This window comes from Dermacentor variabilis, chromosome 3, assembly GCF_050947875.1.
Source record: "Dermacentor variabilis isolate Ectoservices chromosome 3, ASM5094787v1, whole genome shotgun sequence".
Classification (NCBI taxonomy): Eukaryota; Metazoa; Arthropoda; class Arachnida; order Ixodida; family Ixodidae; genus Dermacentor; species Dermacentor variabilis.
The window spans coordinates 132968359-132981588 of record NC_134570.1 but is presented as its reverse complement, the minus strand read 5'-3'; the positions used below and the strand labels follow the sequence as shown (position 1 = coordinate 132981588).

At 45.2% G+C, this 13230-nt stretch overlaps 1 protein-coding gene across 1 annotated transcript in view; it reads left to right on the top strand.

Moving 5' to 3' along the window:
* Positions 1-13230, top strand: part of LOC142576295 (putative oxidoreductase TM_0325) — a 389068-nt gene that overhangs the window by 358517 nt on the left and 17321 nt on the right. The window contains exons 4-6 of the mRNA XM_075686351.1: positions 1632-1770; positions 2148-2188; positions 10337-10406. Of these exons, the coding sequence (XP_075542466.1) occupies positions 1632-1770; positions 2148-2188; positions 10337-10406 (250 nt within the window). The remainder of the gene's footprint in view (positions 1-1631; positions 1771-2147; positions 2189-10336; positions 10407-13230) is intronic.

Genomic DNA, 13230 nt, shown 5'->3' with positions numbered 1-13230 from the left:
TATGTGAGACAAAGGTTTTCGTGGATCCAAAGAGTCGCAGAATGATTTCCATCTTTGCGATGCGAGTTTGTCCATGCGACGCTGAATCTTCTTTTGAGTTCTTCTGGCCAACCTCAAGTCATGTACAGACTTCGTGCGCCTGTATCTTCGCTCTGCACGACGACGAATTGCACGAAGCTTCTCTAGCTCGATGTCGTATTCGGTGCGTGTATACGTTCTCAGAAGCGAATGTTTCGCAACCTCTAGGGCACCTTTTATGATGTCCTCTAGGCTAGAGGACCAGTCATCACGACAGCCGTCTTCGACAATTGACTTGAACATTGGCCAGTCGATACATTGTGTGACGCCGGCTAACCTGGAGTCCGTCAACCCTTCAACCCTAAGATAAGTGGGTAGGTGGTCACTTCCCCGCGTTTCAATATGCGGAAACCACCTGACCTTTCTAGTGAAAGAGCGTGAAACAAAGGTCAGGTCCAGGCAGCTACAGTAGGCAGTTCCACGCAGGAAGGTGGGGCTTCCATCATTTAACAAGCACAGTTCTTGTTCGGAGGCAAATGACACTAATTTTCTGCCTTTCGAGTTTATCTTAGAACTTCCCCAGAGATGGTGGTGGGCATTAAAATCTCCAGTAATCACCAAAGGCTGCGGAGTCGCCGTCCTGATTCGCCGTAATCTCTCGCAGTCCAGCCGACTTGAGGGCGATATGTAGGCTCCAATTAATGTGAAAGTGAGCTTGCCTTTCTTTACTGTCAGACATAAGTATTGGTTTTCTTGGTCAGGCGACACTGGGTGATGGACATACGTAAGATCACGTCGCATGAATACGATGGTCTTGCTGCATTCTCCGTGGGTGGCTGACATGAAACACTCATACCCGGACAGTCTGATGTTATCTGATAAGGGCTCGCAGATGACGATGATTGGGAACTTATTCGTGAACACAAACTGTCGAAAGTCCGACATGCGCGTCTTCACCTACATGGGAAGGGCGTCAGATACCAGAAGCATGCGTTTTCGATGGTCAGTTGATTGTTGTCTCCTATTATAACCTGAGGGCCGACTAGGCTGTGTTATGTCCGAGTTTTGTGAAGTTGTGACACTAACTTGACTCACTCAAGCCAAATGACCGCCTCGATTATGCCTCTCGCCGCAAGGGTTCTGACACGTGCCCTGCCACCATACGTGGATGGTGTACACAACCTATATGTATGGGTAAAGAAAAGAGGAACGTGTTAGTTTTGAAAAGAAAGGCAGGAAAGTCTAAGTTACTACCTTGTTAACCTGAATGTCTAGCAACAAAGAAAGATCATCTGACAATAATGATGAATTGGAAAGCTGCACAGCAAGATTACAGAATATAGCTATTTGTTTCGATATTTGGGCTTGAGCACCATGTCGCGGAGATTGTCGCTATGAGCATTTTACTTTAGAGAACGTGCGCACGGCATTTGCTGAAGTACGTGTTACAATATTCGGTCGTTACGCCAATATTTGTTTTAAGAATCATGTGGCAGGATGATCACTTTGAAGCAAGACCTTATAATTTCATGGGTGTAATTTAAAAGGTACAATAATACATCGCGACTCTGACGTCATAGTCTTTCTATTTTGCTGCGTTCTTTCTTTTACAGGTTAACAATGCTGGAATTTCCGTAGCTGGATCCGTTCAAAGTACCTCAGTGGAAGACTTCAACCGAGCGTGGCAGACGAACTTCCTCGGTCCTCTCTGCATGATCAAAAACGCTGTGCCCTACTTGCGTCAAACTAAAGGTGCAATTGAAATTGTGTTCCACCGGACGCTATCGCTGTGCGATTTTGTTCGTTCCCTGTGCGCAAGGCCATGTCCTAGGCGCGACAGTTTGAATTATAGTGTTATCTGTTTCTCTCGTCGAGCTATTATATCTATATATTACCTTGATAGGCAATACTGCAATACATGCTGTCTACGACTGCGAATGGAATGCTTTTATTCGCATCACCAAAGCTGGTGCGAATGGGGAGCGGTAATTTATCATTTGACCACAATCGTGTGTTTCTTGTTGTAGACGGGCCATGATGAACACTAAAGGTAACGATGCACCGCATAAAACTCTCGGATTGTCTTTTAAGTTGTCAGTGATCGATGTATTTCTTTAAATATATTTCAGGTAGCATCGTCAACGTTTCTAGCATTGCATCGCTGATAACGGTGAGTGAAAAATCAAGTATCACTACACCACTGCGTTGGTCGACCTTTATACGCCTCGTACACTTTGTACCACGCTACTACAGATTTAAGCGAAATTGCCACCCATGGCGGAGACTTCTTCCATCGTCTTTGAAGTGGACGGCAGTCATGGGCCGCAGTGGAAGGTGTTCAGCGTGATAAGTGGGCTTTGCGAACTTCTAGAGCTTTCAGGATTTTCAATCGAGCATTTTTAACGTCAAGTAGTAACAGGGCTACCGCACACATAACTAATTACGCAGTGATGACAAAAAAGACGCCTTCAGGTGCTTATTCGGTGAGACATTCGGAGCGCAACCTCTCATTTCTCATGTAATGTATTTTGGAGCATCCCAAGCGATGATACCAAGCAATAGAATAACTAAATAAATGCATGCAATATTTCTTTCATTTTGAGCAGCTTTTGGGTGCTGCGCCCCTGTTAAGTAAATAAATACATAATTTAGCGAGTGGACCAATCAGTTATTTATTCGAAGAAACCCTTCTTAACAGCGGAAAGGAGGACGCACAAAATATTTGGATCCATATCCTAGCGTGACTAGTTTCTTGTCCAATACGGTACGCAACCCAGACACACCAGTCAGCTGCGAAAACGACATTGCCATGTGGTATCATGAGGCAGCGTATAATATACCAAAAAGAAACAGTGCTATGTTTCGTTTTCCAAGGGCCCACGCGCCATCACCCAGATGAGAATACCATTAAAAAATTCATCATTTTTTTTTTCATCTTACTACGGGACAAGTTTGGAAGAGCTACTGGCTAAGGATGTAGTCTATGCATCAAGCGCAAGCCAGCAGCCGGAACACCAACGCTGTGCCTCTGGACAGTCCAGTTCATGGGGCAAGTCGACGACTACGAGGCTTACCCCTCATGTCAATACTTAATGATGCGAAGACGCGTTGCAACACTGAGAAATTATCCAATTGTAGCCATAGGTTGTAAATTTCAGTAAAAGTGTATGCGATTACAAGTAAGGCAAAAGTAAGTTACAGGTAAACAAAAATAAATTATAGCGAGATCTTCAGCATACGTGACATGAAGCGCACGTGCATTATGCGCCCTCACTTCTGAATATTTCGACTGTGTATTCAGGTGCATTTCCGGCACTTTTGTGGCTTTATCTTTAGAACGCCTGTTAGCAACATCTTCGTTGTAAGACAGAGGTGGTGAATCATATAGACCGTTATAGCATCTTCATGAAAACATAAGTGTTGTGGCTTCGACGGGGCGGCCGGACGGAGGACCTACGGCATGAGGCCTTAAGGCCGGGGCGCGCAGCGCCGCAAGAAAATGCCGGACTACTTCAGTTGGGGACCAGACCAAGAATGATTTTATTTCTGCGAGGGGAAACGCTGCAGGCAACTTACAGCGTTTGGCGCTCAGTGGCGCCTTGGCGTAACGACCCGGAACCGAAACCAGAAGCGAACACAGGATACCACATCACCTCTCACTTGAGAAGAAAATGCGCTACTCACTCTCCTCGCAACAAAAGTAGTCATGAGTTACAGAAGAACACATGTTAGAGCATACGCGCGTTCTGTGATGACATCTTTGGCTTCCCCATTTTAAGAAAACACACAACATGAAAACTGAAAACGGACACGACTGCACCACACTTCGGAAGAGTTGCAGTACCCGTCTTGGGGAGACGATGAGATGGAGAATTGCGCACACAGATTACACATGAAAATGAGTTCACAGAGTACAAAAGCAGACAATTCAAAGATCTGTGTGCCCCTTGGGACAGCACTGAGGGTGGTTCATTTGCCCTGAGCCTGACTCGAGACAGTTTCTGTGGCTGTCGCGGATTGGAGATTGTGCGTACGAAGCATTTTACACTCCTAAGAAGTTGGGATAGTCCCCCCGTAAGGATGCTAACGACCGAAATAATGTTCAAAAACATTTTGGCATAAAAGACAAATTCATATGGCGGCTATTATTGTAGTGAAAGTGTGCATATCACGCTTATGCTGCAAGGAATGTAATGTGCAAGAAATATATGGTATGTTTTCTACGCGGATGCTAAGAAGTGAAGAAAAGTGTTCCTACCACTAGGACCCACTGATAAATCTGCAGTATAGTAGAAAGTACAGCGCGCGCATTTCACCCTTTATGCTGCCAGAAATCCCCGCATTTGAATGCTACTACTTATGCCCTATTTACCTAACAAACATGTAAGGAATGATTTTTGCGTTAAGAGCCATATTCGCATGGGAGGGTTGAAACCTTGTAGACAGTAAACGAAGGAAGAAAGTTACTTGGAAACAATCTTTAACTGTTCCGGAGGTTGTCTATGACGTGTAGACCTACGGAGGACTGGTTCAGGTTGTAGAGGAGGAACAGCAGAAGTGTTACTCGTACAGGGATTGCAAGGTGTGTCAGTGTCCTGAGTGCCTTCAGGGCCAGTTTTTTGGGGAGGAGTGTCGCACGGACGTTCAGGAGATTTTTCTGCAAGGGGTGAACCCGGTTGTGGTGGCGAGACAGGTGGTTACAAAGAAGTGGCTACAGCCGGAAAATAGGTACCAGTTGGAACTCTAAGAAAAGGTGGAAGAATATCGTCAAAGGATGTGTCCTCACTGAAATGACTTCTTTCATTTGTTGTTTCACCCTGACGCACCGAGTACTTCACCAGTTTAGACGCATTCCAACGCTTGTCATTTACAAGCTGGAAAGTACTTCGACCTACCTTGCGATAAATCTTGAACGGACCGGAGTATTTAGGACCAGATTTCCGTGAAGTACGTGCCCTAACAAGATCGTCTGGCGGAAACTGAGGACATTTGGTTGCGCGACGACGATCCACATACTTTTTAGTATTTTCCTGTTTTTCACGTACTATACTGTGCACTTCCTGGCTCAACTTTGGAGAGGCAAATTCAGGGTGCATTGGAGGCATGTTTGCAACGTCCAGCCGAGTTCGTGGTTGTCGACTATGGAGCAGCATAGCTGGAGACACACCAGTAGTCATATGTTGAGCACCTGTAAATTGCCAAGTATTTTAAGACCGCAATTCTGAGGTCTCGCTGTTCCAAAATAGCAATCTGTATGAATTCTTTAAGGACACAGTTCAATCTTTCTACCTGGCCATTTAGTAAAGAGAAGATAGTAAAGAGAAGACAAGAGAAGGTAGTAAAGTGAAGACAAGAAATGCTTAATGCCTCTTTCCTTAAGGAAGTTTTCGAACTGTGCAGAAACAAACTGTGGTCATTGTCGGACACTATAGCATCAGACAATCCTTTTCTACTGAATATGGACAGGAGACTGTGCATGATGGCTTCCTATGTGACGGAAGGCATAAAAGCAACTTCGGGCCACTTGGAATGATAGTCAACCATGACCAAAGCAAAATGTGCATAGTGTGGAGCACGATCGAGAGGGCCTATTATGTCTATGGCTAACTTCTCCCATGGTCTTAACGGTCATGCGACAGGTTGTAATGGAGCAAAAGACGGTTTATTAGATTTATCTCCTTGGTGGCACACAAAGCAGTTCCCCGCAAGTTCCTCAACTTGTCTATCCATGTGCGGCGATGCCTATCAATCTGAGCTTGGTTTCCGTAATGCCTAAGTTACCTTCATGAGCAATAGACAGGAGTGTCTGACGCAAGGAAGCAGGAGGAACGATTCGCTGACCTCGGAGAAGCAGATTATCCATGTAGGACAATTTGAACTGTACAGCAGCATATGCCTGTAGCTCTGGCGGAAGGTCCGCCGCAGTTCTCCATCCTTCTACTATTTTTCATTTTAATGCTTGGCACAGTGGATCTGCTTGTGTGGCTGCTTGGAATTCCTCCTTTGTAATACAAGATAAAACTAAAGACACTATATCCTCGTCTAGTGCTGGTTCACATTCAGGAGGGACAGGTAGGCGTGACAATGCGTCCGCAATGACATTTTGGTCACCTTTACAGTACTCAATGGTGAACTTGTAATATAGCAATCTTACATTCCACCTTGCAATTCTTAATGGTCGCTGTCCAGGACCCTTTGAAGATAGCAATGCGACTAGAGCATGGTGATCAGTTCGTAGAGTGAACTGTCGACCCCGCAAGTAAACATGCCAATGCTTCCCGTTCGCCTAAGGAGTACTGCCATTCCGCGGAAGACAACGTACGAGAAGCAAAAGCTGCTGTAAAGAGCTCATTTCCGCATTTTTGATGTAGGACGACTCCTATGCCAACGTCAGAAGCATCAACCGTCACAACAATAGGAAGCTGTGGTTGAAACATGCGTACTACCCGGTGTGATGCAAGTACATCTTTAATCGCCTGAAAGCTCTATTCAGCATCCATATCCCAGCCAGTTTGTTGTGGCTTCGACGGGGCGGCCGGCCGGAGGATCTACGGCATAAGGCCTAAACGGCCGGGACACGCAGCGCCGCAACAAAAAGCCGGACTGCTTCAGTCGGGAACCAGACCAAGAATGGCTTTATTTCTGCTAGGAGAATCCCTGCAAGCAACTTACAGCGTTTGGCGCTGAGTGGCGCCCTGGTGTAACGACCTAGAACCGAAACCAGAAGCCAACACAGGATACCACAATAAGACTGTCGTATTCAGTCGTTGCTTTTTCGCGGACTGCAAAGCATTATTTTTCACAGTTCGCCAAAACCAAGTAACCTTACAATCATATTATGAAGGATGATATTATGCGCTGATATATTCTTTGAAAGGGTATGGTGCGGGGGAAGTCAACGTCTCATTCCTTCACGTGAAATTGTTCAACAGTGGCTCTTTGTTTCATTGGGGAAATTAGGTTCTCACCTGCCCAGAAGCCTAACTAAAGGTCTGGTTGTTGTAGTGTCATTTTTCGTAGGTGGAAGGAGGAATTCCCTTTATTTCTAATTGAGTATTTGTATTATATTGCTTTGAAGCAGTAAGCTCCTGCTTATTTCCTCTTTTAATTTTCAGTAAGAGGGCTGCTATCGCTTTAAGCTTACTAATTTTCGCCATAACTGCGAGTCGGCCTAGTTGGAACATATTCACATTTATACTTTTTATGCGCAAACAAAGAGGGACGAAGAATAGGTCGTCCTTGTGTTGCCCCTATTCTTCGTCCCTGTTTGTTTGCGCATAAAAAGTATAAATATAATTTTCGCCCTCACCAGGGCAAGTTCTCTTCTTTTTTTTGTTTCACTAACTTCCCAAGTGAATTTCTTAAAGTGTTGATTCGCGAAGCTAACCGAATGCCTGAAAGTTGGCACTTTACTTTCGATATCTCTGCTAATATCTCTCTTTAATTCTTATTGTAATGTCTCTGTTTAATTCCTCTTGTAATGTCTCTCTTTAATTCATCTCTTTTACGGGTGGCAGCAGTTCCACCCGTAAAATACGACTAAATCTTTGCCAGTTCTTCTACATTTGTGGGCGGTTTATCGCCCATCCATCTAGTCAATCACACATCGGTCCAGGAGCTGGGTTTTAAGTTTCCAGTAAATCGTACGCATATCGACATAAATGAAGGTCAATCGCGAGCCATTGCCCATACTCTTAGCTACTTTGGGTGCCTGCGAATGAACCCCATTAAGTTGCAAGAAAATTTTAGTTTTAGGCTAGTTGATTGGTTCTGTAAGTATAGGCACACCATTGTGCAAAAACATGAACAAAACAATGTAAATTCAACGCACACGTTCCTATCAGTGTGGAGCGAAACCTTTCTGAAGCAGGTCATGAAATGCGACGACTTTGCCCTCTTTATTTGAGCTTTTATGGCACAAAAGAAACTGTCGAGTGCATGTACTATCGCACACCTATGCGACGCAATGTTAGATATATTACCTTGGCTTGTAGTTATTCATTTATTCTTGTCTTTAGAGACGTATATTGCGCCCTTCTTGTCCGATCTTCCGTTGTGGATATGTGCCATTGTCGAAACTTTTAATCATTATCAACTGGCAGACGCGCTTCTTGGCCAATGGCCCATTGTGCAATTTACCATGGTATGCAATTCACAATCATCAACACGCGGCAATAATCTCAAATAGCTAATTTTGCGTTGTTAAGATATGCGCAACCTGCTTCTTAAAAAATTTCCGTCTTGAGTGTGTGCCATAGTATAAAAATCGTCACAATCAAATTGATTGTGGTGTCGAACCGAAAAAAGCAAACACGTTTTTCATTCGCCTCAAATATGGTCCGATTTCCTTGTGGTTCAGGCGACGAATTTACAAAGCTTCTCGTTCGTAAGTGATCTACGTCATTGGCCAGCCATCTTCGGTACTAATATGTTCAGCATTAGATTTCGCTTGAGTGTTTTCTTACGATCAATTTTAGTGTAAGAGACTTTTGTAAATGAACGCCCAGTTGTGGCTCGGATAAATAAAATTTATAATGGTTAACCAAGCTGTTCGCCACCCAGAACCAGTTCGCGAACCGATTCAGCACAATAAACTTTATCCTATGGTATATGGTGACATGCTGTACAGCTTTATCGACTCGTGCAGATGGCACATGCGCGCGTTTTGTCACAGTGCGAAGAAACGCACTCCCTGCAAAGGTGAGAGAGAAACAAATTCATTTTATATGAATATGAACCAAGTTGAAGTGCCCACAGCTACAACAGCTGCACACATAAAGGCGGTCATCTTAAGCAGTGTTAACGCTAGAGTATGCTACGTGTGGCGGCGATTCGACGCGCCTATTCCTACACCCGCTCGTTCCCGCGTTTAGTTTTGGCGATCCATACTCAGTAAGGACTGAACTCTAGAATAAATAATAGTTTCAGAAAGCAAGATTTCCGAATTGATTTGCATACGAGTACTCCAGAAAACGAGCGTTGAATATGGAATGTACGAAATATGTTTAAAAAACACGAAAAGTACTGTGGAGTTAGGCAACAAAAGGCGTGTTTACATTATTTGATACATGTCCACAGTGAGGCATGATCCCGTCTGGTGCACATTAACTATGAAAGTAATGCGAGAAAAAAAAAAAGAAACATGACATCCCAAATGCATGTAGTAGAGTGCAGCGCTTGTTGAAAGTGCTGTGGCGCTTGCCGATCTCTGACCTTCGTCACAAGGGTGAAATCTGGAACTTACACGGTATGCACTGCAGCAGTGTGCTGAATTGGGCTGCCTGGTTCATGACACAGGCGGTAAAAACAGCGCGAGAGACAGGAAGGAAGCATAGGTGGCGTATGCAGTGCTGTTTACGGCGTCTCTGCTTTCTTCCTGTCGTTCGCGCTGCCTTTAAGACCGATAGCATGCACTACTCGTATAGCTCCATTTCTTTGAGCTCTCTAGCGAGGCTTCCCTCTCTCCCCTCCCCTTTTTTTCCCAAAGTACACACATCGTGCCGCATAGGCGCGAAAAGTGGACGAAGCTTGCAAAACTAGCAGGGTTGCAGAAAGAGGGAGGGTTGGAAGCGTTGTTAGTAATAGGCGTTCTCGAGCGTAGCGCCGTACATACATGTTGCGTGGTGCCTACTTGCGTTGCTGGCGCTGCGATATGCGTTCGGATCTTCGCGCTGGCGCTACAGGGTCGTATGTAAAGCTGGAATGTATCTATGTGTTTAGGTGGGGTATGGCCATTAGGGAGGGCAATTGCATCGTCCTTGAGAATGCTGCTGAGATCTGGAAGTTGAGATGCCGACAATGCAAGCAGCGGCCGTGCGGTTCTGTGCTGGGTCGTTCTCATAGCAAACTCATTCAAAGCGTGATGCACGTCATTTAGATAAACATTTACTGGGGGCGCCATCACCACGATTTTAGCGACGACGTATTAAAGAACGATCTGTCAGAGAGAAGGCGACACATCTTCATGAGTATAAAATTCCTTTCTCTATAACGTGTAGTCTACGATTGCATTGCGTAGATACGGGGAAGGATATGTACCTTTTACTCACTTCAAGCAGCATCTAAGTCCTATATTTCATAAATCAGTGCTGACCTCGGTTTCGTGACTACCCTTGAAAGAAATGTCGTCAGCGGCTGGAAAAGCTGATTTAACGTAGTTGTGACTTTTATTCACCATCTTTTTTTAAGAGTCTAGGTAACAGTACAGCTATTGTTTCGGCTATTCCGACAAGTGAAACAAATATTACTACAGCGGCTGCAGCTAATCATCACCATCATGTCTTTGAGCAAACGACACCTGTCTCACTTCTGCTGGCAGGTTCCCGGCACCGTGCCTTACGCTGTCGCCAAAGTAGCCCTGGACCACCTGACGCGATGTGCTGCACTAGGTGAGTGCGCTCTAGGTGCTGTGACAAACACACCCGGTAACGTGTAGTGAGCGAGAGGACAAAAATTGAGCAAACTAGTGGTGAGCACGTTGAGTATCCGAGAGGGAGCATTTCTATACTCCGTCTCACATTCTGCATAATGTCCAGCGAAGGCTGCGCGTCAGTCTGTCAGGGTAGAAAAACATTCAGATGGTGCGAGTCCGCGTCGTGACGTGCGTCATCAATGTGCGTCTCTAGAAGTTTTTATGTACTTGTTGTATTCAAAATAAATGTACACAATTTTGGGCTCCTCCTCTCGTCATGCCTTAGGGCACTCAATTTCTTTACTTTACAATAATAGAATGATTACTTAGGGGGGCCGGGTAGCACGTGTCCCCGTTTCTGCTCCGGCCGCAGAGCGCATGACGCAGCCGTGCCCGGCTTGTAGGTAATCTTAGAGACGTCACGTCCGGGTCACCAACTTGTAGGAGCAGAATGAACACAAAGAATAGCCGCTTATTTATCAGGTAATTGCCTTGATACCACGGCTACCATCGTCGAACCTATATATGCCTCATGGCACTAGTCCAGTCTCTCCTCCTACCGAGAGGGCTCTATGAGTACTGTCGACTACAATATATATCTTCTCAAGATGGCACAATGGCCAAAGTTGTCTACCAGATTGGGCCAATAGGTTAGTAAATATGGCCGGGATGCCTTCGTCGTGGTTCCACATCGTCGTCATTGCAGTTTTGCCATCCGACTCTCGTCATACTGTCGTTGTCAGGGCATCGTCGTCGTGCATTCGTTGTTACACCGCCGTGGCGATGCCGTCCTGGCCGTTCAGTCGTCGTCATTCCATCTTTGTGGTCTGGACCTCTTCATGCCATCTTCGTCATGCTTTCTACTTCGACCAAATGGTGCAAGTTGTCCAATAGGTTGGGGCCCTAGGTACACCCTCGTGGTCGTAATTCTGTCGTTGTCATATTGTCGTCACTCCAGCTTTCTTAGTCGACTCTCTCCATGCCATCATCGTGACGCCATCGTCGTAATACAGTAGACATACATTCTTTCCCACGCCGCCGTCGTAGTGCCATCATGATTGTGCTATAGTCGTAATTTTAACTTTGTTATCCTAGTCTCATCCTGTCGCCGCCGTCACACTATCGTAGTCACACAGTCGTCGCTGCACCATACCGCTGTCATGCCATCGTCGTCATACAGTCGTCATCATGCAGTCATCATACATCGTTGGATGCCATCGCGGTCGTGCCGTCCTCATTATTTGAACTTGGGCACCTTGCTCTCATCGCGCAGTCATGATCCATCGTCGTCGCACAGTCGTCACATCATTGGCGTCATGCCGTCATCGTCATAGTGCCTTCGTCGATCCATCGGCATAATTTTCGTTCGTCTTTCTTTCGTAATCATGATGTCGTCCTTCAATACTGATGGTGCCGTCGTTTTCATGCCATCGTGATCAGACAGTCGCAATCACCATTCCGTTGCCTCACCGTCGACATCATGCCGTTGTGGTCGTGCCATCGTCTTGATCATGCAATTGCCCTCATATTATTGTCGTCACGCCATCGTCGGCGTGCACTAGTCGTAATCTCATAGACCTCAAGCCATCGTCCCGCTGTCGTCGTCATACCATCGCCATCATTTAGGAATTGATGTATCATTGATGTCATGCCATCGCTGTTACGCTTCATTTCTTGTCCATCTACGTTGTTACTTATTTTAATTCCATCCATTCACTGCGCTGGCGTAATACAGTCGTTGTCATGTAGCCATGCTCATGGGCGACCTTGGCAAGCAAGTGCAACAGCAAAGCTGTACGATATCGGAGAATGACGCATATAGCCGAAGGAAAGAAAGTTCCATAATCACCACTCTACATGTTAAATAAACGTGACTTCAGAAATATGGTGCGTCACCGCATTGCTCGAATGCTAGGTGCATTATCGTCAACTGTAATCTAGGTCGTCTGTGAAAACGTGCTTGCTTTCATTGCTTGAATATGTGCTATTATCAACCTCTTCGAATAACTTTTATAGTTGGTGTGTTTACCTACGCACTTTTTAATCACTCGTGCTATTTTGTGACCTCCGTTCATAGCTGCGGTAATTCAAAACTTCCTTTATCGAATTCTCATAAAAGGCCCTTCTGCAGTTTTACCTTCCGGAGCTCCTACTGAAAATGCATCACTTTTGATATATATGTTGTTAGTGCGATTGTGTTAATGCAGTTGAATCTCGATTAAACGAAGTGATGAACACGCTAGAATTATTTCGTTCAATCGGGAAGGTCGGAAGATCGAGTAAGGGATTTTACGGTCGTTCTAAATCTAAAATTGTAACATATCGACATCCAAAAGGTACCGCAGCATTGTACTTGGCGCTAACCCACGCCGGCGCGCGTAAAAAGACCGTGAGGGCGGCCCGGCTACCGCCGCCCCTAGCGCCATCTGGCATGTTAGAGTGCTAACAAGTGCTGAGTCCGTTGTTTCGTGCATAGGTGTGACGTGTAGCTTCGCCAAAATAAAGCTATGGCCGTGAGTAGGGTGTCGAGATGTTTAAACACGATAGCGTTAGAGCGCATGGGCGAAGAAAAGCTCCTCTGCGTAAAAATTAGAAAGAAATCAGTATTTATTACTCATTTATTTCAAAATGTTTCGCTAAATCGGGTTTTGTGCAAGTTAGTTTCGTTAATTTCGGTTGATGACGACATCGAAACGTATGTGTACGTGCCGGGGGATGGAAATGTCTGTTAAATTGGGAACTTCTAAAAATCAGGTTTCATTAGATGGAGTTTTAATTGTATAAACATAATTCATTGTGAT